The sequence below is a fragment of the Nestor notabilis genome, unplaced genomic scaffold, assembly GCF_000696875.1.
Source record: "Nestor notabilis isolate BGI_N333 unplaced genomic scaffold, ASM69687v1 scaffold19914, whole genome shotgun sequence".
NCBI lineage: Eukaryota > Metazoa > Chordata > Aves > Psittaciformes > Psittacidae > Nestor > Nestor notabilis.
The window spans coordinates 9,576-31,426 of NW_009927111.1; the positions used below are offsets into that span (position 1 = coordinate 9,576).

At 49.0% G+C, this 21,851-nt stretch overlaps 2 protein-coding genes across 6 annotated transcripts in view; one reads left to right on the forward strand and one right to left on the reverse strand.

Moving 5' to 3' along the window:
* Positions 1–11,617, forward strand: part of GDAP1L1 (ganglioside induced differentiation associated protein 1-like 1) — a 12,428-nt gene extending 811 nt beyond the window's left edge. Inside the window, exons 3-9 of one of the 5 annotated variants that reach the window (XM_010013915.1) lie at positions 2,725–2,917; positions 3,502–3,509; positions 5,416–5,441; positions 5,936–6,129; positions 8,090–8,187; positions 8,268–8,382; positions 11,098–11,617. In XM_010013915.1, the coding sequence (XP_010012217.1) occupies positions 2,725–2,917; positions 3,502–3,509; positions 5,416–5,441; positions 5,936–6,129; positions 8,090–8,187; positions 8,268–8,382; positions 11,098–11,441 (978 nt within the window). In that variant the 3' untranslated portion in view covers positions 11,442–11,617. Of the gene's footprint in view, positions 1–2,697; positions 2,918–3,501; positions 3,510–5,415; positions 5,442–5,935; positions 6,130–8,089; positions 8,188–8,267; positions 8,383–11,097 lie in introns of all 5 variants that reach the window. The other 4 variants (XM_010013916.1, XM_010013917.1, XM_010013918.1 and 1 more) reach the window with 4 other exon arrangements.
* A 9,860-nt stretch (positions 11,618–21,477) lies between these two features.
* The window catches only part of FITM2 (fat storage-inducing transmembrane protein 2), a gene marked incomplete at its 5' end in the record, with an annotated part of 714 nt that continues 340 nt past the window's right edge, over positions 21,478–21,851 (reverse strand). Inside the window, 1 exon segment of the mRNA XM_010013920.1 lies at positions 21,478–21,851. This exon segment is cut by the window's right edge and continues 299 nt beyond it. Within this exon segment, the coding sequence (XP_010012222.1) occupies positions 21,478–21,851 (374 nt within the window).

A 21,851-nucleotide genomic window follows, 5' to 3' on the forward strand; every position in this document is an offset into this window, starting at 1 on the left:
CCCCCTGCCGCTGGGAGAGGCAGCCCCCGAACCAGGCTCCTTCCAGGGAGCAGATCCTGGCACGCAGCAGCGATTCACCCCTGTCATTGCAGCAATGCCCTGGAAAATCCTGGCGCACCCCAGTGAAGAATCACCTTTTCCAGGCAATAGTAAATGCTCATTTCGCAGCACAGCAGCTGTGTAGCGAACCCAGCCTTCTCCTCCCAGCCCCGAACCCCCGTTGTTCCCATGCCATTAAGATTATACAGGGAATGGGCTATTCAGAGGGGTGGGAGAACACAAAGTTCCCCCGGCGCAAGGCCCCCGTTGAGCCCCACGGTCCGGTGGGGAGGCTGGGGCAGAGATGTCCCTACTTGCGTGCACAGGTTCCTACTTGCCGGCACACAGCTGGAAAATCCTGGCGCACCCCAGTGAAGAATCACCTTTTCCAGGCAATAGTAAATGCTCATTTCGCAGCACAGCAGCTGTGTAGCGAACCCAGCCTTCTCCTCCCAGCCCCGAACCCCCGTTGTTCCCATGCCATTAAGATTATACAGGGAATGGGCTATTCAGAGGGGTGGGAGAACACAAAGTTCCCCCGGCGCAAGGCCCCCGTTGAGCCCCACGGTCCGGTGGGGAGGCTGGGGCAGAGATGTCCCTACTTGCGTGCACAGATTCCTACTTGCAGGCACAAAGAAAGGGGAGGACGCCCAATGCAGCAGGGTGGCTGCACATGGTCGGCTTCACCGCTGCCAGCATTGGGTGACTAATGGGCTTCTGATCCGCACCAGCGAGGGATGCTCCAGCCCGGCTCCCTGCCTCACGCTGGGCTTGCTGCTATTCTGTGTCTTGCTCGTTTGACTGCCGGCAGTAGGGAAGCAGCGGATAAAGCACTTCTTGTGTGGGGTTTCCTACAACCAGCCTCCCTTCTGCAGGAATGGGGCACGACACAACTGGAGCCACAGCACCTGCTGCTACATCAGCTCCGGCTCCGCTCCAGGCTTTGCTTTTGAGGTCACTTGCAAGGAAAGAGCGTTTGCTGGGCGGTGGATGAGCACAAGCTGGTGGGACGAACATCGCAGGGTGGGAGATGCACGGGACCCCCTGCATCAGAGTTCTGCTCAGAGCTGGCCACGGGCAAAGCTTTTCCTGCTCTTCCCTATGAACTGCTCAGAGGCACCCTCAGCAGCACTGGGCTGTTTGTGGGATGGATCCTGAGCCCCCACCAGCACCTGGCCTTGCCTGCAAAGGGGTTTATTGAGTTCTATGGCCAGTGCTGGCTTTTTACACAAGATGCCTTATTGCAGCCATGCCAGCGCTGTTGGGGTACTGGCAGGTTCCATCACCCCTGGCTGGGAGCTCTCATCATGAGAGCACCAGCAGGGGCTCCCCTTGCCCACAGACACCAGGGTTACCCCACGAGCACTGCCTCATGCCAGGTCTTCAGCCTCAGCTCTTGGTAACAGAACAGGGAAGCACAGGGAGCTTGGGGCTGGATGCCCCAGCCCGTCCTAGGCAGGCTTTATCCATCAGCTGAGGGGAAAAGGCCAAGAGCAAGTTGCAGTTGAAGGACCCAGGCTTTTACTTGCTTGACTTGAAAATTAAAAATTAATTTGCCAGCCCTGTAAATACTTAATGACTAATTCCACAGGAACTCTAAAGTACTCATAGAAATGCTTATATTTGTTAAGTTGTATTTTTAGCTGCTGCTAGTTGGAGGAAAACAAGCACTTTTCCTCTCATTCAGTGGTTCTGTAAGTCATGGCTGTCTCACATCCCCCAAGCAGGGTTTTTTTTGAGTGCTTGACATACTTAATTCGTAACAGTCAGTTTTTTATAACCCAGAAGCCTAAAATGCCATCCCTTAGTGCATATTCAACACCACCTCAAGCACAGAGCAAAGCAGGATCAGCTCTGGGGGCTGGACATAGGTGATAGGGATGGGGACAGTGCCCTGCATCCAGCCTCACTCCTGCCCCTCCACACTGCTGGACTCAGCTTTCCCACTGTGAGATGGATGGGACCATCCCAGTGGTGCTGCTCACTGGGCTGGGGCTGGAGGAGAGAACAGCAGGGGAAGGCAGCAGGTTTGGCACAAGAAGTGCGAAGATGGTGGGTGATGCCCTCAAGCCAACAGCATTGTGGAAAAGGAGAGATGCTGTGTAAGGTCATAGGGGCTCCTTAAAACCCGCCACAAAACAGAGCCTTCTCCCTGCTCAAAACATGTCTGGTAAAGCCAGAGCCCACCCCCAAGAGCAGAACATACCTGAGCTAGCATCCAGGCCTCCTTTAGTCAGGCAGTACAACTCACATAACATTACTGCAACCTCTGCTTCCTCCCTGGGTGTGTGCTGGGTTATATTGAGACCCACATCAACACCAGTGATTCCCTCCAGCTGGGGACCTGCCACTGCCAAGGTTTGGGCTCTCCAGCCCCTCCGCCTGTTGCAGAGGCCACCAGTGACTAGAAGGAGGATGGTCCATTATCCCGCAAAGCTAGAATGGGTTTAGGTCTCCCCTGTTTGCTGTGAAGGTAAATCCTTGCTTTACTGCCTGGATTTTGCAGCTTCATGGTTGGTTTCTGGCAGGATGAGCCTGTGTCCTGGTACATCGCTGTGCTGAAGTGGTAGCAGAGGACCAGGGAGGTGTGATGGGTTGGGGTAGGGAGGCTGCTTTGCTTCGAGGGCTCTGGGGATCAGGTCAGTGCATGGGGCTGAGCCCTTTCTCCCTGTCCTCTCGCCCCAGGTGCGGTTGGTCATCGCAGAGAAGGGGCTGCCCTGCGAGGAGCGGGACGTCAGCATGCCCCTGATGGAGCACAAGGAGCCCTGGTTCATGCGGCTCAACCTGGGGGAGGAGGTGCCCGTCATCATCCACAGGGACAACATCATCAGTGATTACAACCAGATCATAGACTACATGGAGAAGAACTTCACAGGAGGTAAGGAGGGTGGGCTACATCTCAGGGGAATCTCGGGTCTAATCCAGATGCTGTTTGTCAAATACATCCCCTTTTTCCTTTAAAGTTCCACCCCAGCCCTCCCCAAACTTCTTATATTTCCCCATGAGAATGAAGGATTTCCAGCAGAAATTCCCAAGCATCCCTTGGAAGTTCTGCTGACAGGGTCAGGGGAGGAGGCATAGTTGAATCCTCCTTTTTTCTGCCTTGCAGGCCACATTCCCAAACTGGCCTCTTGTCTCCATTGTGCATGGTGGCATCTCATTAGAGACACAGCTGGGGCATGGCCCATAGGACTATTCAGGGTTTGGCCACCTTTGTACTTTGGCCTCAGGTAATGGTATAAAAACCATCGTAAGTGGCTCTGCTGAGAGAAGGTGGGTTTGAGCTGGGTGCTGCTGCTCCCTTCCCCTTCCTGGATGAGCCCTCTGCCACCGGCCATGGGCAGGGGACCCTGCCAGTGCTGGTGCCACTGTGCCTCGGACAAACTGCCTCTTTAAAGTCAAAGTCAGCAGTGCTGGGGACCATGGGAGGATGATGTGACACAAACCCAAAGGAAGGGACAGCTGGTAGAGTGAAGCTCATATTCCCTCTGGAGCAGGGCTGCAGACAGCGGCTGGCTCAGCCCAGTACACGAGGATGCTGAGACAGTGCTTGAAGGTGGTTGCTTGCACAGAAGCCTCTCCCCAGCATCTCACATCCCTTCACCTTCATTTCCCCAAACCTGCAGGATGTCAGGCTGGGGAGGCCACAAAGCTGAGCAGGGAGCTTGGGCTGTGCCATCACGACGTTCGCCCCAGCGTTCATCCCCCTTGCAATAGAAACATCAAAACCATCTCAAAATAGCTCCCAAAGCAAGGGCATGTTGCCAGCTCAGCTGCTGTCCTCTCCCGGCCCCACTGCGGTGCTGCTGCTTCACCATCATCACTTGCTGGCAGGGTAGTGGGGATGGGATCGGTCAGGAGCAGCCCATGCTGGCAATGGCTCCCAGGGAATGGCAGCTGCTTTCCTGCCTGGCTGCAGCCCCTGGATAAGGGGCAGTGGGGAGCATCGATCCATGGACTGCAGTTCCTGCACCTCTTCATTGGGTCTGTGTGAAGGGCAGGTGGTCCAGCATATGTGCCAACAGGCTGTCCCCAGCAGGAAGGGAACAGAGTGCTGCTGCCATGTGCTGGGACACTCCTGTCATTGGGACTTGCCAGCCAGGGGCAAATTCTTACCTTTTCACTGAGAAACAGAGAGGGGAAGCTCCAGGGAAGAGGGCCTGGGGCACAGCTCCCAGCTGTGTGCTCTGCTCCGAGCCATCACCCACCAGCTGCCTGGCAAAAGCAGTATCAGCCTGCTGCAGCGTTGGTCTGAGGAGGAATCACCCACCTTGCAGAACGTGCAGAGCGTGAAAATGCCTTTACAAGGAAATACATCCACTGAGTTATATTTTCCCCTGGGCTGGGAGCACGGTCTTTTTCAGCTGCTTACACACACACTGAGGTTCAGCTATCAGCAAAGAGCGGTGTGATGAGCAATGCTTTTCTCTCCCCAACAAAGCAGTGAACAGTGCCAGTAAGCCACCTTTGAGGGTGCTTCTTACTAGGGCTTTGCCTGGCAGTGCCAAGAAACCACTGAGAGGTAGCTGGTGGCAACACATCTCAGAGCCTGAGCAAGGAGATCCTCCAAGGGCTGCCCCCCCAGCCCTATCCCACCTTTGCACAGCCTATTACATGCTGACTATATGCAACAGCAGCTCATTCGTGCAGCTCTGCCGTGGCACGCAAAGGCAGGGTGAGCACCATCCCACTGGAAAACCTCCCTGGGACATGCTGAAGGATGCAGGCCAATAGCCAGCACACCACTATTTCATTGTGGTTCCTCCATCTGGCTGCTGCACTGGTCAGTCACTCTGAATGTGCTGGTTTCCAGCCTTGGCCCCAGCCTGTCAGGTTCTGGCTGGGAGCCCTGTGGAAAGAGCACACAAGCTATAGGTTGGTTGTTATTATTTCATTCAGCTGGTTGCTGTTCTCAGATGGAAAATCCCCACTTGGAGAGCTGGAGGCCAGGCAGAGAGCAGACCTGTCATTTCAGGCCCTTAATTTAAGGGGCTATGTTGATCACATCAGCCAAAGTCCTTCTGCTGATGCACCTTAACTTAGTCTGAGACACTGGCACCCAGTGAGCCCTGCACTGTGGACAACGTGGGCAACCAGCTTTACTGAGACCAGGTGGTAAATTTACTCACTCCCTATTAACTGCTGTCTGCAAATGCCATAAACATTTATGATCCCATAAAAAAAAGGACCTGATATTCTTGGGGGAGACAAGAGCAACATTTCACTCCTTGTGGTGTCATCTTCCATGTATTTTGAGCTGAAAGCATAATAAAAAGAGCACGATGCAAACTGCCATCCATGGAAAATGAATTAAACCCAACAAGGCGAGGAAGAGAAGAGCTGGCAGAGTGAGGGATGCTCCAGCTGGATGCAGAGGGAAGGTGTCCTGGGATCCTTCCTTGGTCAACTGCTCCCTGATTACCTGTTTTGAATGGGATTTTCAAGGAAGCCCAGGACAATTAGGAACCTCATCACCACTGGAGTATCGAGTGCATAACTCAAGAGATCCTAAACTCAGACCCCCATGTTTTAGCTTTCTTCACCAGATAGGGAGGATTTTGTTCCCCTTCTAAGAGATGTGAAACCACAATGTACAAGCTCAGGGGTGCAGAGATGAAGGGCTTGCTACACTGAGCTCCTGGGGACACAGCAGGGACTGGGTAACAACATGTGTACACGTCCCTGAGATCCTGCAGGAACCCGATCTCTGGGGATGGGCTGGATGTGGCCAGGATGGGCAGCAGGGAGAGGGCAGAACATCGGGCAGAGTTTTGAGTTAATGCACCACCGCAGCCAGCCCTGCTCAGAGGCAGCTCAATCAGGATTGCACCCCGGTGTCCAGCACAAGCTAATGAACCACTAAGGAGTGTCTGAGCCCCCCTGCTCCCACTAACAGCTTTCCCTTTGCCCCCACAGAAAACGTCACACAGCTGATCCCGGAGCCAGGCAGCCTCCTGCACTCGCGGGTGCTGCAGTACCGGGAGCTGCTGGACTCGCTCCCCATGGATGCCTACACGCACGGCTGCATCCTGCACCCCGAGCTCACCACCGACTCCATGATCCCAAAGTACGCCACCACTGAGATCCGCAGTAAGTCGCCTCTCCAGCAGGGCTGCCCAGGGCTGGTGCCAGCAGGATGGCTCCCCCAGCCCTTCCTTCAGCCCAACCAGCCACCCTGCTCATGCTTATCAGCCCTTTCCGCCAATGCAGGCAGGGACCAAACTGTGAAATGGCCAAGCACAGCTAATTTGGGAGCTTCAGACACCCTGCAGAGGCTTTGTAACCCTGGGGGTGTCTGGGCTCCCATAGACCATCCACATTTCTCATCCAGCTCTTTCTGGGGCACATGAGTTTACTCCTCCTGCACATCTCCTCTCCCTCCAATAGCTCTAAGGGCAAAGGTGGGAGAGTCCAGCCAGATTGAGTTGCAGATAGTGGATGAATCGGCATAAGACTGTGTACCTGACCTTCAAACACTCATAAAACATTGAAGATGCTTAATATAACTCAATGGCAAGGATTGCTCCTGGAGAGAGTCCCTCACCAGAAAAGTGACCTTGTTGGGATGGCACCAGTGTGCTTCATGTCTCTCCCTTCAGGCAGTGCCCACAGCAAACACCATTCCCCCTCTCCTTGACTGCCCTTTCATTCAGCTGCCTGGGTTCCTCTGAGATGAGATCCACACATGCACAAATAGGTTGTTTCTAAGGTGTATCTCACGGTCTGCCCTGTCTCTGCTGGCACCCTGCACCGGCAGCTTCTCCATGTCACCAAGCATCACCTCCTCCCCTGGACCTTGGGCAGATACAGGGTGCAGAGAGCATCCCCTCCTCAAAATGTGCTGCTGCGATGGCTTCAGGCCGTGTCTGCCGCACGTCACCTCCCCAGCACTCTGCAGGAATCCTTAAAAGCATATCCCCATCCAAACCTCCTTGCTGGAGGCATTTCTCCCAAGTCACTGCAATGAAGGGGCTGTGAGCAGGTCCGTGGGATGCCACAGTGCTGGTGGTGCCCTTCCTCCTCAGCACATCTCCTACACCCAGACAATGGCTTGGCTGCCCCATTGCAGTGGACAAGGCAAAACCACACAGTTGTGTTCCCAAGGAGAACTGAGGGCCAGGCTCTCAAGGGGAACAGGGGAATGAAACCAGGGTGATATCCATGTTTCCCTCCAAGTTACAGCCTCAGGAAAGCTGGCTGGGAGCCTTAGTAAGCATAAGCATCAGCAGAGCCAAGCCCTTATTGGAGGGAACAAGGAGGAAGAGACAGATGGTCCCTGGCAGGAAAGAGATTAGCCCAGCTTTGGGTAATTTATGTCTTTCTTAAGGTGTTACTCTACAGCTTGTATTCTATTCTCCCATTTACTCTGCTCCTTTCTGTCCATTAGCTCCCTTGCACAAAGCTCTTTGCATCCTCCCTGTACCCTGAGAGGGAGAAGAGCGGGCATCACTCCTGTGCTTGCAATCAGCTTTACGCTGCTGCATGGCATCCCTGGACACCAAGTCGGGATGGAACAGCTTCATTTGGGAGAGAGCATCCTCCCCATGCAGCTCCCTGCCGTGCTGCTCCACACACAAACCTGCACATGGGCAGCCGGCTCAGACATCCCAAAGGATCGACTGGGGATGGAGCCGCAGGAACCAGGTTATGGGGGAGCTCAGAGATGTTCTTACACAGTAAGAAACAGACAAAGATGTGCTAGCAGCCCTAATGTGATCCAGCAGAGGAAATGAAGAGATGCCCTCCCCACCCCCCACCCCAAAACCTGCAGGGTTGGGACTCATCATGGCCAGGGAGAGGGAATCTGCCATATCCCACAGCCAGCACTGGCCTGCTGGGAGTGGGTGGGAGGATGTGTGATGCCCCCACTACCCGTCCATATGGCAGTAGCAAGCCATGAATTTGGCCCATTTTAGCTCTCCAGGGTATTTTTATTTTTTGGTGCCACAACACTATTTTGCATGTGGTACAAGGTTCTTTGCTACCAGACACAAGGTCTTCCTCACCCCTGCCAAACAACCCCTCAGCCCTGCTGTCTGTCTCCTCCCAGGACATTTAGCTAATGCCAGCACGGAGCTGATGAAGCTGGACCACGAAGAGGAGCCACACCTGTCAGAGCCCTACCTCTCCAAGCAGAAGAAGCTCATGGTAAGTGGGTCAAAGCAACACACATGCAGGGAAACATGCTCATCCCACCACCCTCCTTCCTAACCCTGCTCTCCCCCTAGGCCAAGATCCTGGAGCATGACAACGTGAACTACTTGAAGAAGATCCTTGGTGAACTGGGGATGGTGCTAGACCAGATTGAGGCTGAGCTGGAGAAGAGGAAACTGGAGTACCAAGGTAGGTGCTGGGCTGTGTTTCTGGGGTGTTTTATCACACAAGGGCAAGGTGCAATGCCAGGAATAGCTGATGGCTTTGAACATGATGAACATTCTCCATGAGGCAACCACCGGTAGGGCTCGGACTTTTGCTGGGCTCTCCAGCAAACCACTGCTGATCCGGGGAGCCCTCAAACCCCTTGCCACAGGGGACAGCAGGACCCTGTCCTCACACTGCTCTGTGGGAGCTCCAAAGTCATCGCAGGGTGGTGGCAGGTCTCCCCTGCCCCAGCAAGGGGCTGCCAGTGGCTGATGCTCTGGCTGGTTTGGGAAGGAGCAGGCTGGCCCCAGGCTACTGCACCACGAGGAGCACACACTGCTGGAAGCACGGGGCTGGATCATGTCCTGTAGCACATCCCAGTGGAGTGTGGGAAGGGAAACCTGACAGGAATTTGAGGGGCTCTGGAGGGGTGGGAGCCTTACAGGACCTGCGTCAAACACCAGCGGGTAGGAGAGAGCAACAGCAGCCGTCCCTAACATCAAATACGTGCTGCTGGGCTCCTGCTGAGAGCCGCCCTGGCAGACAGGGATGCATGGGCACAGCTGGGCATCGCTTGTCCCGCTGTCACCCCGGGATGATGCCATCACCCTTCTGTCCCTGCTGCTGGCAGGTGGCGGAGCCAGGTCCGGAGGGGAGCCCAGATGCAGTTAATCAGGGAATGGCCCCAGAGCTGCCCCTGGAGCTGCCCTCGGCTGCGGGAGCCGTGCGTCACACTTCGGGACACACCAAAGGGCCCTCGGAGGTGCCAAGGTCAGGGCCGGCAAGGCATTTGCTGAGAGCTCTGATGCATTCACAGCAGCACCTTGTGTTGCTCTAATTGCATTTAACAAACACCCTCATTAACTGATCTGAGAGCTGAGGTAGCTCAGCAGAATTCAGCCTCATGAGGTGCCCTTGGAGGATGCCCCGGGTGCCTGGAGCAGAGGAGTGGCTGATGCTGCCACCAGCACCCAGGCACTCCACTGTCTTTGGTCCTTTGCATGCCCTCTGCTCAGAGCCCCCAAACTCCCCCTAATATGCCTGTGGCCAGGTCAGGATCTCAGCAGCAGGCACAAGCACCAGCCCTTTGGCAGCATCCCAGGAGCTGCAGTGCAGTAGCTCTCCTCCCACCCAGTGCACAGCGATGCAGGCAGGGGAGGGCAGGCAGCAGGAGGGTGAGAGGTGCTGCAGGGGCACAGGGCAACCCCCTGCCAGAGGCACCCCATTGGGGTGGGACAGGCTGGTCCTAGCTGGGGCTGCTGTGGATGCAAAGGGGGATGAGTTGCCTTTGCTCATGCTTCTGCCCCTCTTTGGTGCTGGGAAGGGGTGTAAGGGGCTGCGGTACCCACAGCCAGGTCCAGGGTCTGCAGGGACTGCAAGCCCAGAGTCACAAGGGATAAGGCCAGATCAACAGCTCTCCCCTAATGTCACCAACCTCACAATACGCTTTACTCCTTCACCCACAGCAGTGCCTGGGAGGGAGGCAGCCACCCCCACCCCACTGCCCTTACCCGGGAGCTGAAGCATCCTCAGGGTCCTTGCAGCACCCAGGAGGCTCTGGCTGCAGCACCCCTACGATTCATTAGTCACTGAAAACATTTATTGACTAATTAGGCAGAGGCAATCTGTGCATTTGGGCAGTGCCTCCAGCAGGATTAGGCAGGCTGCCAAGTGACACAAATGAGGGCTGCTAATTACCACTAATTCCCCTGGCCTGGCCCCACAGGCAGCCCTGCAGCACCAGTGCTTGCACAGGGGTGCAATAAAGGTGCCTCTCTCCTTCCCTGATATAACAGACGCAGGACAGTGGAAGAGCCCCAGAATTAAGGCTTTGGTGCAAAGCCAGGGTCTAAGGCTGGATGGTTTTGGGCCCCTTCTGTGCTGTTCCTTATCTACAGCTTCCTTCATCTCCATCCCAGCCCTGCTCCTTGGTATTGAAAGGGCATCAGGGGAGTGCTTAACACTATCCTGGCTTGAGCCCGCTTCTTCCAGCCTGACAACGGCTTGGTTTATTTCTGGAGGCCTCTCTGGTGAGGTTATTTCCAGGATCAGCCGTTATCAGGGGCTGTCAACACTCTGATGTCTTCCTTCACTCCCAGCATTTGCCCTGAGCCCTGCCTCCCGGCACAGACATGCTGCCAGTTTTGGTGTCCTGGAGCAGGGTCCCTGGAGCAGGAAAGGGGACAGAGGGGGCAGGACCTCCCTGATGCTGCACAGGGAGAGCAACCAGCCTGCACCAGCAAGTGGCTTTAATTCTCAAGGATTTCTCACATCCCTAAAATAGGGCAAGTTAACATGACACTCCTGAAACAGCTCCCAGTGCAGCCAAGGACAAACACTGCTGCTCTCCCTGAGCACTAACACAGCAGAAGGGATCACTGCACCGCACCTTCCTTTAAGGGACAGCCAAGGGTCCTTTCCCATCTCCTGCAGCTCTTGACTTGTGTGAGGCAGGAGGGCCATATGTCTTCACATGGGCTACAAATTATCATCTTGTATTCCCATGTATTTGGACCCACACATCCTCCATCACATAGATGGAGGTCTTATCTCTTGGGACGTCGGAGGGCTGAGACAAAGCACACCAGGACTAACGCAAATGCTTCTGCCTTTGTGGATCTTCTGAGCAAGCCTTTAGGTGCCCACCCAAGGGTTTTGTCTTACCCTACCTACCTTACCCTTTGCTTCTCTCTCCAGGGCAGAAGTGTGAACTTTGGCTCTGTGGATGTGTCTTTACTTTGGCCGATGTCTTGTTAGGAGCCACCCTGCACCGCCTCAAGTTTCTGGGACTCTCTAAGAAGTACTGGGAGGACGGCAGCAGACCTAACCTACAGTCCTTCTTCGACAGGATACAGAAGCGCTTCGCCTTCAGGAAAGTTTTGGGAGATATACACACCACACTCCTCTCTGCAGTGGTACCCAATGCCTTCAGGCTGGTCAAGCGGAAACCTCCCTCCTTCTTCGGAGCCTCCTTCCTGATGGGATCTCTAGGAGGAATGGGATATTTTGCTTATTGGTACTTAAAGAAAAAATACATCTAGTGCTGGCTGCTTGGTGTTTAGTTTGGTGTCTCTGTGCTGTGTCAAATTATGATGAAACCTCAGTAACTGTAATGAAATTTGAAGCAAGGTAATGAATAATTATGTTGTTTAATGTAACATTCCATAGTCTAGAAGTAGAAACGTATACTGCAAGGAAATAAGACAACAACAACAAAGCAATGCGTCAACTTGTAAATGCCTTTTTTAGGTTTAAGTATTCAACTCCAGCAGAGGCTCAGGGGTTCACGGGCTCAGCCGTGCCCACTGGGAAGCAACGCAACCTCCAGCGCCGGCCAGCTCCAGTGGGAGAGACAGGAATCCCGGGAAGCCAATTTAATTAATGGGACTTGGAAACTCGGCCCTGTATGTTTGTGTTCCCAAATTGTTCACTGGCCACATTTCACACACACAGGTAGTGAGGACTCTATTCTAGAAGATGTCGTGTTGTGCTCGGAGGCGCTCCTGGGAGCAGGTGGCAGTAGCTGTTCACAGTCCAGGTGGATTTGTGTTCTTCAAGTATCCATTTTCTTAATTCTTCTCATCAAAAGGAATATTTTTTATTGAGCTACTCTTAGAATGTACCCACTTTGTACGTCTGGGTTTTGTGCACTTTTTTTTAAGGAATTTAATGTCTGTCTTTAACTGCCGCACTTTTTTCCTGAGATAAATCATTTTGACTTCCACCCTGAATTTTGGCACACAAAGGAGATTTTTGTTTTAAGCCTTCTGGCTCTGTCTCTTGAGTTTTCCTTCATGGATTTCCAAAGCATCTTTCACCGACTGAGCCTATCTGGACTCCAAAAAAGTACCACCACTTTCAGAACTCTTCAGCACCTTCCTGAAGGCGCTTTGGCTTTCTCTTCCATCGGGGGCTCTTTCCTGTCATTTCCTCGCTGTGTGTTTTCTTAGGGACACTTTGCACAGAATCACATTGATGACTTTCTTGTGCCTTTTGCATGCTGGAAAGAATGACGGGCCTCACTGCTACTCATGCTTTGAAACCTGAGATCCTCAATAAACCATATGGGAGGAGTAACGGCTTCACATTCCTAAATGTGTTCAACATCCTTCTCGTCCTATCTCAAAGTATGCCGAAGGGCAGAGGGATGTTTATATGGTTTGTGCTTTTTGTGCACTGGTATAAAACTTGCATGGAAACAGTATGTATTTCTCTTCCAAGGCACTCATTCCTGTAAGCACTCAGCCTGCTAGGATCTCCTCTGGCTGGTTTGCCGAGTGCTCCGGTGATCCCTAGCTGCATCTGTAGGCTCAGGAACATACGCCAAGTGCAGCTGAAGTAATATGAATTGCATTTGCCTCCAACTCAAAAATCATCTTTATGCATTTGAAAGCAGCAGGATTTCCCAGGAGCTTTGGTTCTTGGTACAACCTGGCAGCCGTAGAACTACTGAGCAGGAATTACAGGGGTGAGCACATCGCGATTAGACGGTGCAAGAATGCACAAGTTTATGCTGTGCTTGTCACGGTTGTGTAGGCTGGTCTGACATACTTCTGGGATGCCACAACCTGTGGAGCTGCAAAGCTGCTGTGTTATCCATGTTACCCCCGCAGTGATCAGGGCTACACATAAAACTGGTGTGTGAGAACCCAAATCCACCCCCTGCACACACAGACCAGGGACCTGCAGCCGAGGCTGCTGGGTGAACTATTACAGACACACGTTGTCCCAAATACAGTTACAGGTTTGCTTCGTGGTGTCAGTGACTTTGGAAGAAATAAGTTATTTTGCTTCTTTTTGAAGAGGGTTCCTTGACGTCATCCCTTTCACTGAAGCTGAAAGACGTAAGAACACACATGGTGACCCATAGCTCATCCGGTCCATTAGCCAACACTAATTTATAAATTAAATTGGAATTTATAAAGATACACTGACATGAAACTCCACCAGGATTTCACCCTTTTACCTTTGTCCCTTGTCCTATACACACATTCCCTGGTGATTTCCAAAAGCTGATAAAAAGCACATGCCAGGTGTGGAAAGCAATATTAATGGTGATACAAGGCCAGGAAACCCAGATTGAACAAGAGCAAATACTTGCTCTGTTCCCAGGATTTCAGCCCAAGAATGAGGCAGAAGGAAGCTGCTTAGCCAGACTGCTGCTGGTTACTTTGCTCCTCCATTGCTTTTTTAAACCAAAGAATAAATATAAAATCACAGAGGAAATGTGAGCACTGGAGAAAATAGGTGTTAGTTTGGTTTGAAGCACACTGTTAAAATGCAACTATTATAAGGAAGCCAAACAGAGCAGCAGCTGGAACGAGGCTCATGTAAGTTCAGACCAACACGAGAGAGCTGTCAGACGTGTTGCTTTCTGGATTGCTGGGAAGCCACAGATGCCGTAGTGATGGGCTTTGTACAGGTTCTCAACTAGGAATAGTCACTAACAAGCCTTTGGTTTGGAACAAATTAAAAACAACAGCAGAAATCAGTGGAGGCAATGCCATTCTCTGTCTCTGAGCCTTGTTTCCCCACTGTGGTAATGAAAAAATACCAGGACTTTGCTCCAGGGAAAAGCAATCTGTGAGAGTAATAAAAGACAATTACTGTGGCAGGCAGAGGCTGGACTGATGCTCAAGACCATGCTGAAACAAACAGGAGATGAACATCACCACGCCGATCAATCCAGATTAGTGAGTTGCTATAAGCAGCCCTGTGGTGATTACAGGCTGTCATCATAAAAAGTTGCTTTCGCTCTAGCTGATCTGAGTCTAATCAGACTTCTTCTGCTCTAGTTCCACTTAAAACGGGAGACCTCTGCATACCTGGACATCAGACCAGGCACTGGCCCAACGTTCACTGCTCAAAGTGCTTTATGTACACAAATACATGGCAAAAAATCTGTTTTCTCACTCCAGGACTTTACATTTTGCTCTCAGCAAGGAGTGGGGTAACAGCAGCACCCAGGGTAAGGCTGGAAGGTGAGGCACCTCAGAGACACTATTTGGAGCAAATGTCTGCTCTGGGACACCTTACAATTCACTGCTGAGCAATTCTGTAGCAACACTGAACAACAGATGGAATGGCTTGTGCTGTATCTTGCACCAAATACTTCTGGGAACCTGGTCTGACCCTGCTTATGCTTTCCCTATACGTCCTTATTTACCCAAGCAGATTTACATCCTTCCAAATCTCTGTGTTTTAGAGGCTTTTAGGCACCTCAGGGCCTTAAGATCTGTATCTGTGCTGAAATGTGGAACTTGCAATTACCAAAGGGAACAAAACCAGGGGATACTTGTCAAGTCCAAGCCCTTCTCAGCACCTCTAAGATGGAGCTTCACAACATTGAGTGACCTCACAAGGAGCTGTCACTCCCTCCTCTCTCCCAAGCCTCATGTTTAATAAGCTCCCAATGGTCAGATTTGTAGAACTACAGCTTCCAAAACCTTTTTACTCCTACAGATTTAGCTCAAAAGACTCAATTATGGAAATTGAACATGTACATGTCAGCCTTGCAGCTGCTGGCAGCTTTCTCCTTTGTTGTTGAGGGATGGAGAAGACCGCTCCACGAAGAATAACGGATTTCAAACCCAAGCTTGCCAGAGGACAGGGAACACACCACAGAGCCTGCCACAAATTGCAAATAAGTTGAGATCAAGGGCTGCCAAAAAATGCACAAAAAATCATCCTTACCACACAACCGCAATTCGGTAACCTGGCCAGGAGGAAAGAGGAATGGTGTAAGAGCTGCTGCTTCAAGCAAGAAGAAACTTTCCGCTGTGAAAATAAATGAAGGACTTCCCCATGAGAGAACAGCAAACAGAAAACGTTCAGGCTTGTGAAAATACTTAACACTGGGTTGTGTTTTGTGGCATTCACTGCCATTATTAAGATTAAAGCTAAACCCATTTAGACCGGATCCACAATGCAGGAAATAACAGCAACTATATCTCTCAGGTTTCTGAGAGATATATGGGATTACAATAATATGGGATAATATGATAATAGTACTTTGAGATGGCCAGAGATAATGTAAAAGATGATAATATTGGATTAAAAAATAAGTAAGCAAAGAACACAACCCCCATGAAGGATTTCCTAAACACGGCCTCAGTGATCACACTGCAGAGGTTTCAGACCAAGATGTTTTTAATACTGTATCTAAGCAGTAGTGAAAACACTGAACTTATGTTCTCAGATAAAGCACACTCATGACAAACAAATATCATGACAAATATTTCCTGTTTCTTCTACTCATGCTGGTTTCCAAATGTGCCCAAATGACATATTTACTATCATTGTGTTTCTCTCTCCATTTTACACACTTTCCTCTGAGGGATTAAACAGAGAGGAAACAGTCTGCTCTAAATGCCTCACAGTGAAAGGAAGGACACCACATATGCCATAAATAATGTAGATGAACAATTGCGTGTGTCAGAACAGAGATGTCTATCACCGCAGCTGCAGAGGCTGCACACTGCAGTAACCTGTGCTACAGGCCAAGGCTCTACCTGCAGATGCAGCTGCTGTTGCCAAAGCAAATCATTTCTATTTCCTTGCAATTCTGGTGCTGAAGAGCATCAATGAGCAAAGCGTCAACCTCCACCCACCCCTTGGGATCTTGCAGGAGATTTTCCTTCCTTCTTGTCATTCTCCTCTGCACAATGACCTACTTTCAGCTCTTTTTCCCTTTGCCCCTCTCTACTGTCCTACCCCTTTCCTCTCTCCTGGGCTCCCCTGAGCTCCCCTTTCTTCTCTCCTCTGCTCTCCTGCTGCAGGCAGCCAGGGATGTGTGAGCACTTCCAGACACATTTCTGTTGTCAGGAACCTACCGGTTGTGAAGCTCTGCATCAGTGAACACGGCACCTCCTATTCCCACCCTCTTAGAGAGACCTGCTAAGAAATGAAGGAGATGCAGCCTTGTTAAAAAGCTCTTAATTAATAGCACAGATCAATGACAGCTTGGAAAGTGTTTCTTTAAAAATAACACCATCCATCCCCCTACTTCCACTGCATCCTGTCTCAGCTCTTTCCTACCAGCACCTCATCTCTCCCGCGACCTAAATCCTTTTTAGCTCCAGAAGAGTTATCCAAATAAAGCTACTTTATGATCAGAACACAGTGTAACCAGGTCTGAGAGTGTTTTACAACGCTGCAGGCATTTCTTGACACAGAACTAGGTATTCTGCATAGTGAAGCACAGTTTTGCACACGCTATTTACATCACAATGTCATGCCACTCCACTGCAAGCCTCCTGGAACACGCAGTCTATTTTTGCTTACCAAAAGCAATCTCCTTCCATTCCATGCCCTCAGAGCCAACCACTACAAGGCAGCAATAGGGAGGATTCTTTGCTTGTGGCAAAGAAGCCCAAACAACCTCCTCAATCCTGAAATCAAATTAAAACAGAAAACATCGTGGCATAATTTTTTCTCTTAACTTTTAAATCATGATGATCAACAACAAAATATTCTTAAAAAACCTCAAACCTCTATCACTTTCATTCTTCTAAAAACCCAAAGTCAGGTCAGGCTATGCCAAAGCTAGAGCAAAACAGTGCACAGTGCTGGGAAGAGCTGCAGTCTAGAATAAAACTATACCAACCACATATTAAACTCGTGCTCAATTCCATCACCAGCAAAACCCAGAGGGCAGACCCTGACTGCCATTCCCAGCTGGCACAAGCCTGCCAGGTTTGGGGCCAACAATTCATGCCTTTGGATATAAGGCTAACAGGCTTTGTGAGCTTAATATCATCTTTATTTTCAATTCATGTTGCATGGCTTTCTCCATCACAACTATTTTGAGCCACAACCTATTTAGCTCAATTTTCTCCAGCGGTGAGTCACGACGTTAAGCCTGTCACTGATACAGTCACACTGCGTGTAACCAACCTCTGGGCACCGCTCTGCTCCCCAGTCCCATGAGACAGGGAAGAAAAGAGGCAGAGCAGGATTCAGGGAAGAGATTTCAGAAGAGAGCTGACATTTACATCGAGGATATTGAGCCTATTTATTGCTCTGACATCAAGCATGCTTCCCATAGATTAAATGCACTATGTGACTGAGGGAATACACATGACCTAAAACTGCAAAATGAACTCAGTCTGGATGTGGAAAAAGGCTTCAGAGATGCAAGATAAAAGATACACACTTTTGTTCCACTCTACTTACACCAGTGGGGAGATACAAAGGAGAACTGCAGATCTCCTTCTGCAGGATACCTGGTAAGGAAAAGCACTATTGAGAAAGGGCATTTTTCTGAGTACTGCTTTCCCTTGATACTCAACTCTCCTGGAAGGCTGGGAAAGCTCTTCGCCTACTGCTTGTTTTCTGTGCCGTATTATAGTTCCAAAGCTTTACAGAGAAGTTCTTCAGCTTCTTACAAGGCACACAGCATTGCCTGTGTTTTGTGATGGACAGAGGGTAGTTTAAAAATAAAGAGGGTAGCTTAAAAATAAATAAGCTTTCAGACTAAGTATTAGGACATAATTGCCTGAAATCTCAGGGACTGCACTGCTTTCTTCCAGGTAAACACCATTATAGTGAAAGACCAGCTCCTCTGAACAAGCTCATTACGAGTTCAGAGTCACGACAGCCTTTTTTGCTAGAATTAACTACTTTCATCTTAAGATTTTGCAAAATGCTTACAAGAAGGAAAGAAAAAATTACATATAAAGCAACACATCCAGCAGAGGTAAAGAGCATTTATTACTAATCTGTGTTCCAGGAGGCGTGATGAAGCTCTGAAAAGAAATAATCCCAGGAAACAGGTTTTTAAGTGAACAGGGATAAACAGAGGCTGATCAAAGGCAAAGAGCTGGAAAAGGCTGATTGCAGAGAAGCTGCAGGGATCTACTTTAAGCTACAGTGGGGAAAACCACAGAAATTTTTCCAAAAAAAAGTGACTGTAGGCTTGTGTTCACAAGTAAAGGCTGAATTTCCAAAACATTTAATATATCACAGCAACCCCCACAGGTTTTTTTCTGTTAATGTGCACCACAGGGCATCAGCGGGTGTTTCTCACACGAATTGCCATGCATCAACACAGAAAACAGGATTCTTTTCTTTGCAGCCAACTCCACAACCCAAGCTTCAGTACACACAAACAAACTGGCAAACCAAGAATACCATTTAGCACTAGTGAAGCATTCATGGAACAAGTTTGCTTTCAACAGAGATGCTGAGGAAGAATCAAACCCCAGGTTCAGGTATATTTAAAGTCTGAACCATTCAGAGGGCTCTTACGAAAGATCTAAACTTTCCTGTTTGCCTGATCTTGCCTCCAGTGATGCAAACGTTTGAAAGGGAACCAGGTAAGTGAAGAGCGAAATGAATCCCAATCCAGTTCATCTTCCCACCATGTTCTAGCTGAGACTCCTCCTTCCTTGCTGGCCCCAGCACAGGAAAATGTCTAAGACATCCTCTGCCACATCAGTTATACTTTTTTAAAGAACTTTAAACAAATTAATAATACCTGTTGACAGCTGATTTGTGCCTTTGGCACAGGACATCAAATCCAACTGCTCCCAGCACTGCATGTCTTTGGCTGCAAATCTGTCGTAGAGAGGTCACATTTTTATTTTAATGATAAAAGTGTATTTGGGAGAGGGAAGGAAGTCAGGTAAAGGTGATGGCAAATATGGGAACAGAAAACCTGCAACCATTAGTTTCTAGCTGAAGTAGAAGCAGAGACTTACTCTAAAAGAGTCAAAAAGCACAAAGAGAAGGTCTGGAGCACGAGGGAACCTCCTGAGCCAACAGTTGGCTCATGGTCTCTGCGTACTGAGAAAGACACATACACCAAGATTTCCAAACTCATAACCAGTATGACAGCCCACGGGAATTTCCCAATACGTTTCAATGGATTAGGCTTTCACTCTGCTACAATAAGCAACTGTCCATGGCTACAAAATGAACTGCCTGGTGCAACAGGCACACATTGGGACATTTGGTTTTGTCAGGCACAGCTTTCTTTTGTTTCTTCTTCTACCCTGTAGTTCTGAGGACCTGTGCTATGTTAACCCATTCAAATACTGCAGAATTATCAGTGTCAGTGTGATCATGCATCCCCATAGGTGCAAAAATACCAGAAAAGCTGGATCATTCAGGGAAGCGAAGAGCAGCAGCAGTACCTTTACAGACATCAGAAACAGATACTCAGACACAAACACTGATTTTTATTTCATTATTTAAGTAAAAATTTTGAGACTAACCATCTCCTCCATTATTTCCATAATAAAAAGTTTGTATGACACTGTTAGAAGTGGACAGAAATATCCATACAGTGATTGCACATCTGTGAAACTGAACACAATTTCAGCACATCAGTTGGTTTAAATAAATAACATTTCCTGTTCCAAGGCCTTGTCTATATAGCAAAATTACGTAAAGATAACCTAAAATAGAAACTTAAATCAGAAAACCTTCTGGGAATATAATCCTTTTTCATGGTGAAAGTGGCTTGCGGTCTAGCTTAACTCTATTGGGAGCAGGCTTACATCACATCAAAAGAATATCTGCAAATGAATTTGCATTGTTTAAACAAATTTAATTTAACCCAATATGAGTTAATCAGTGCAATTTTTCCAGAGTCAGCTTAAAAGGCAACTTAACGCAAAAACAAAAGAGCTTGACAGAAAATACGTACCCTCCTGAAACAGCTTCTTTGTGAGAGGTGATTTGTACTTTCTAAGGATGCACAACTACTCCTGCTTGCCATTGAATTCAGTGGCAATTCAGGTGAATTTGGCTCTCCTCAGAGGCAGACCACAAGTGTGGAATTAACACTGCTGTATTTCTTGCAAACGCTGTTGCTCTCTTGCTGGAAGAGAGCTTTTGAGGTGGCAAAAGGAAACATACCAAGATTAGACTACAGTGCATCATACCCTATATTCAGCAAAATTATCACCTTGGAGTCAGATGCTCCAGACAGGTCAAGCCTGCCCTCAGATCAGCAAACACTACCTTGCCCAGAGCCCTTTTTGGCCATCTTGCTCATCACTACAACTGTCAAAACAACTTTTGCACACTAATGAATAAGCCTTTATGAGACAATAAATAGCTTTTCGAGATAAAAACCATGCTAAATGTCTGATTGATATGAGTAAACCCATCCCACCTCATATCTATTCACTGTATAACTGTAGTGTTTTATTCAGTAGTGGGTTTCCAGCCACATCAAAAGTGGCCACAGCTTTACGTGCAATTAAATTAAGCAGCTTGTTGGTATGCTGGGTAAGCAAGAATAAATATTGCTTCAAGCAGACTGCTTTGCAGCCCTTCGGATAAACAATGTGTTTCATTCATTACCAAGCAGACCAAGCTCAGCAAGTTAAGCTAACTTGTAACACCAGCATTTCATTGTTCTGCTAGAAGAAACATACCACAAAATATTCGTTGTTGCAAAGTGTGCAACTCGTAAGATTAAAAAATTAAAACCCCAATTCTCATATCAGACCTTTTAGCAAAGTGGGAAGGAGTCTGGGGTTTTTTTGTGTCATGAATAAAGTGACAAAGTATTATTACAGATACTACACCTAAGGAGAAAGTTAAGGCTTGTTTTCCAAGAGTTTCCTTTTCAAAGGCAGGCATGAATTTAAAGCCACAGTCTGCTGAAGACATTACAGGTCAGATTTACTCTCTTTGTTGCAGAAGGTGCAGGCAGCTAAGAGGCATTTGTGGCAAGTTAGTGTATTTAACACTTGATAACATGAGATGCTCTATTTTCACAATGGAACTATACACTGCTTTGACGACTATTGATATTTTCGTAACACTTAGACCTCTGCCAGCCTTGGATCTGCTCCTCCATTTATCTGTAAGAGAAACAGATCCAAATTCTGATTTCTTTGATGAGAATGCCAGTCAGCAACTCCTAAAAAAGAGCAGATGTCTTCCAATACCAGTTTTTTTTCTCCCAAGGAAGAAACTCATTACCACCTGCCTGCCGTCAGCTAGTACAGATCTGGTTTCCTCCAACCCATCACCTTGTTTCTTACAGTGGAAATACAGTAACCATTCTACATTCAACTACTCCAGTACCGAAAGCAAAATCCCAACATTTAAAAACTTACTTTATCTGCTATAACTGTATTTCTTTGAACTCAAAGGTATATTTGGAAGAGGTAGTCCAGGAGAAAAGGGTTTCAAGTACCAGGATCTGTATGTCCCATACCAAGCTGACAAACCTATGAGCGCACCGATAAGCTTTTGACTGAAGTCATGGAAATACAGGGCAGTAGAAAGAAACATGAACACCCAGATCATGGTGAGAAAACACAAGGAAACAAACAGGGCATTGATCACAACACGCAGCCTAGAGTTCTGGTCTATGGACAAGCCTTCCAGCACAGCCACTTCCTCCATAATCATCAGAGCACAGTACGAGAGGAGAAAACAGTGACCTGAGATATCAAAACCATTCCAGATCCCACTGTGCTGGTGGCATT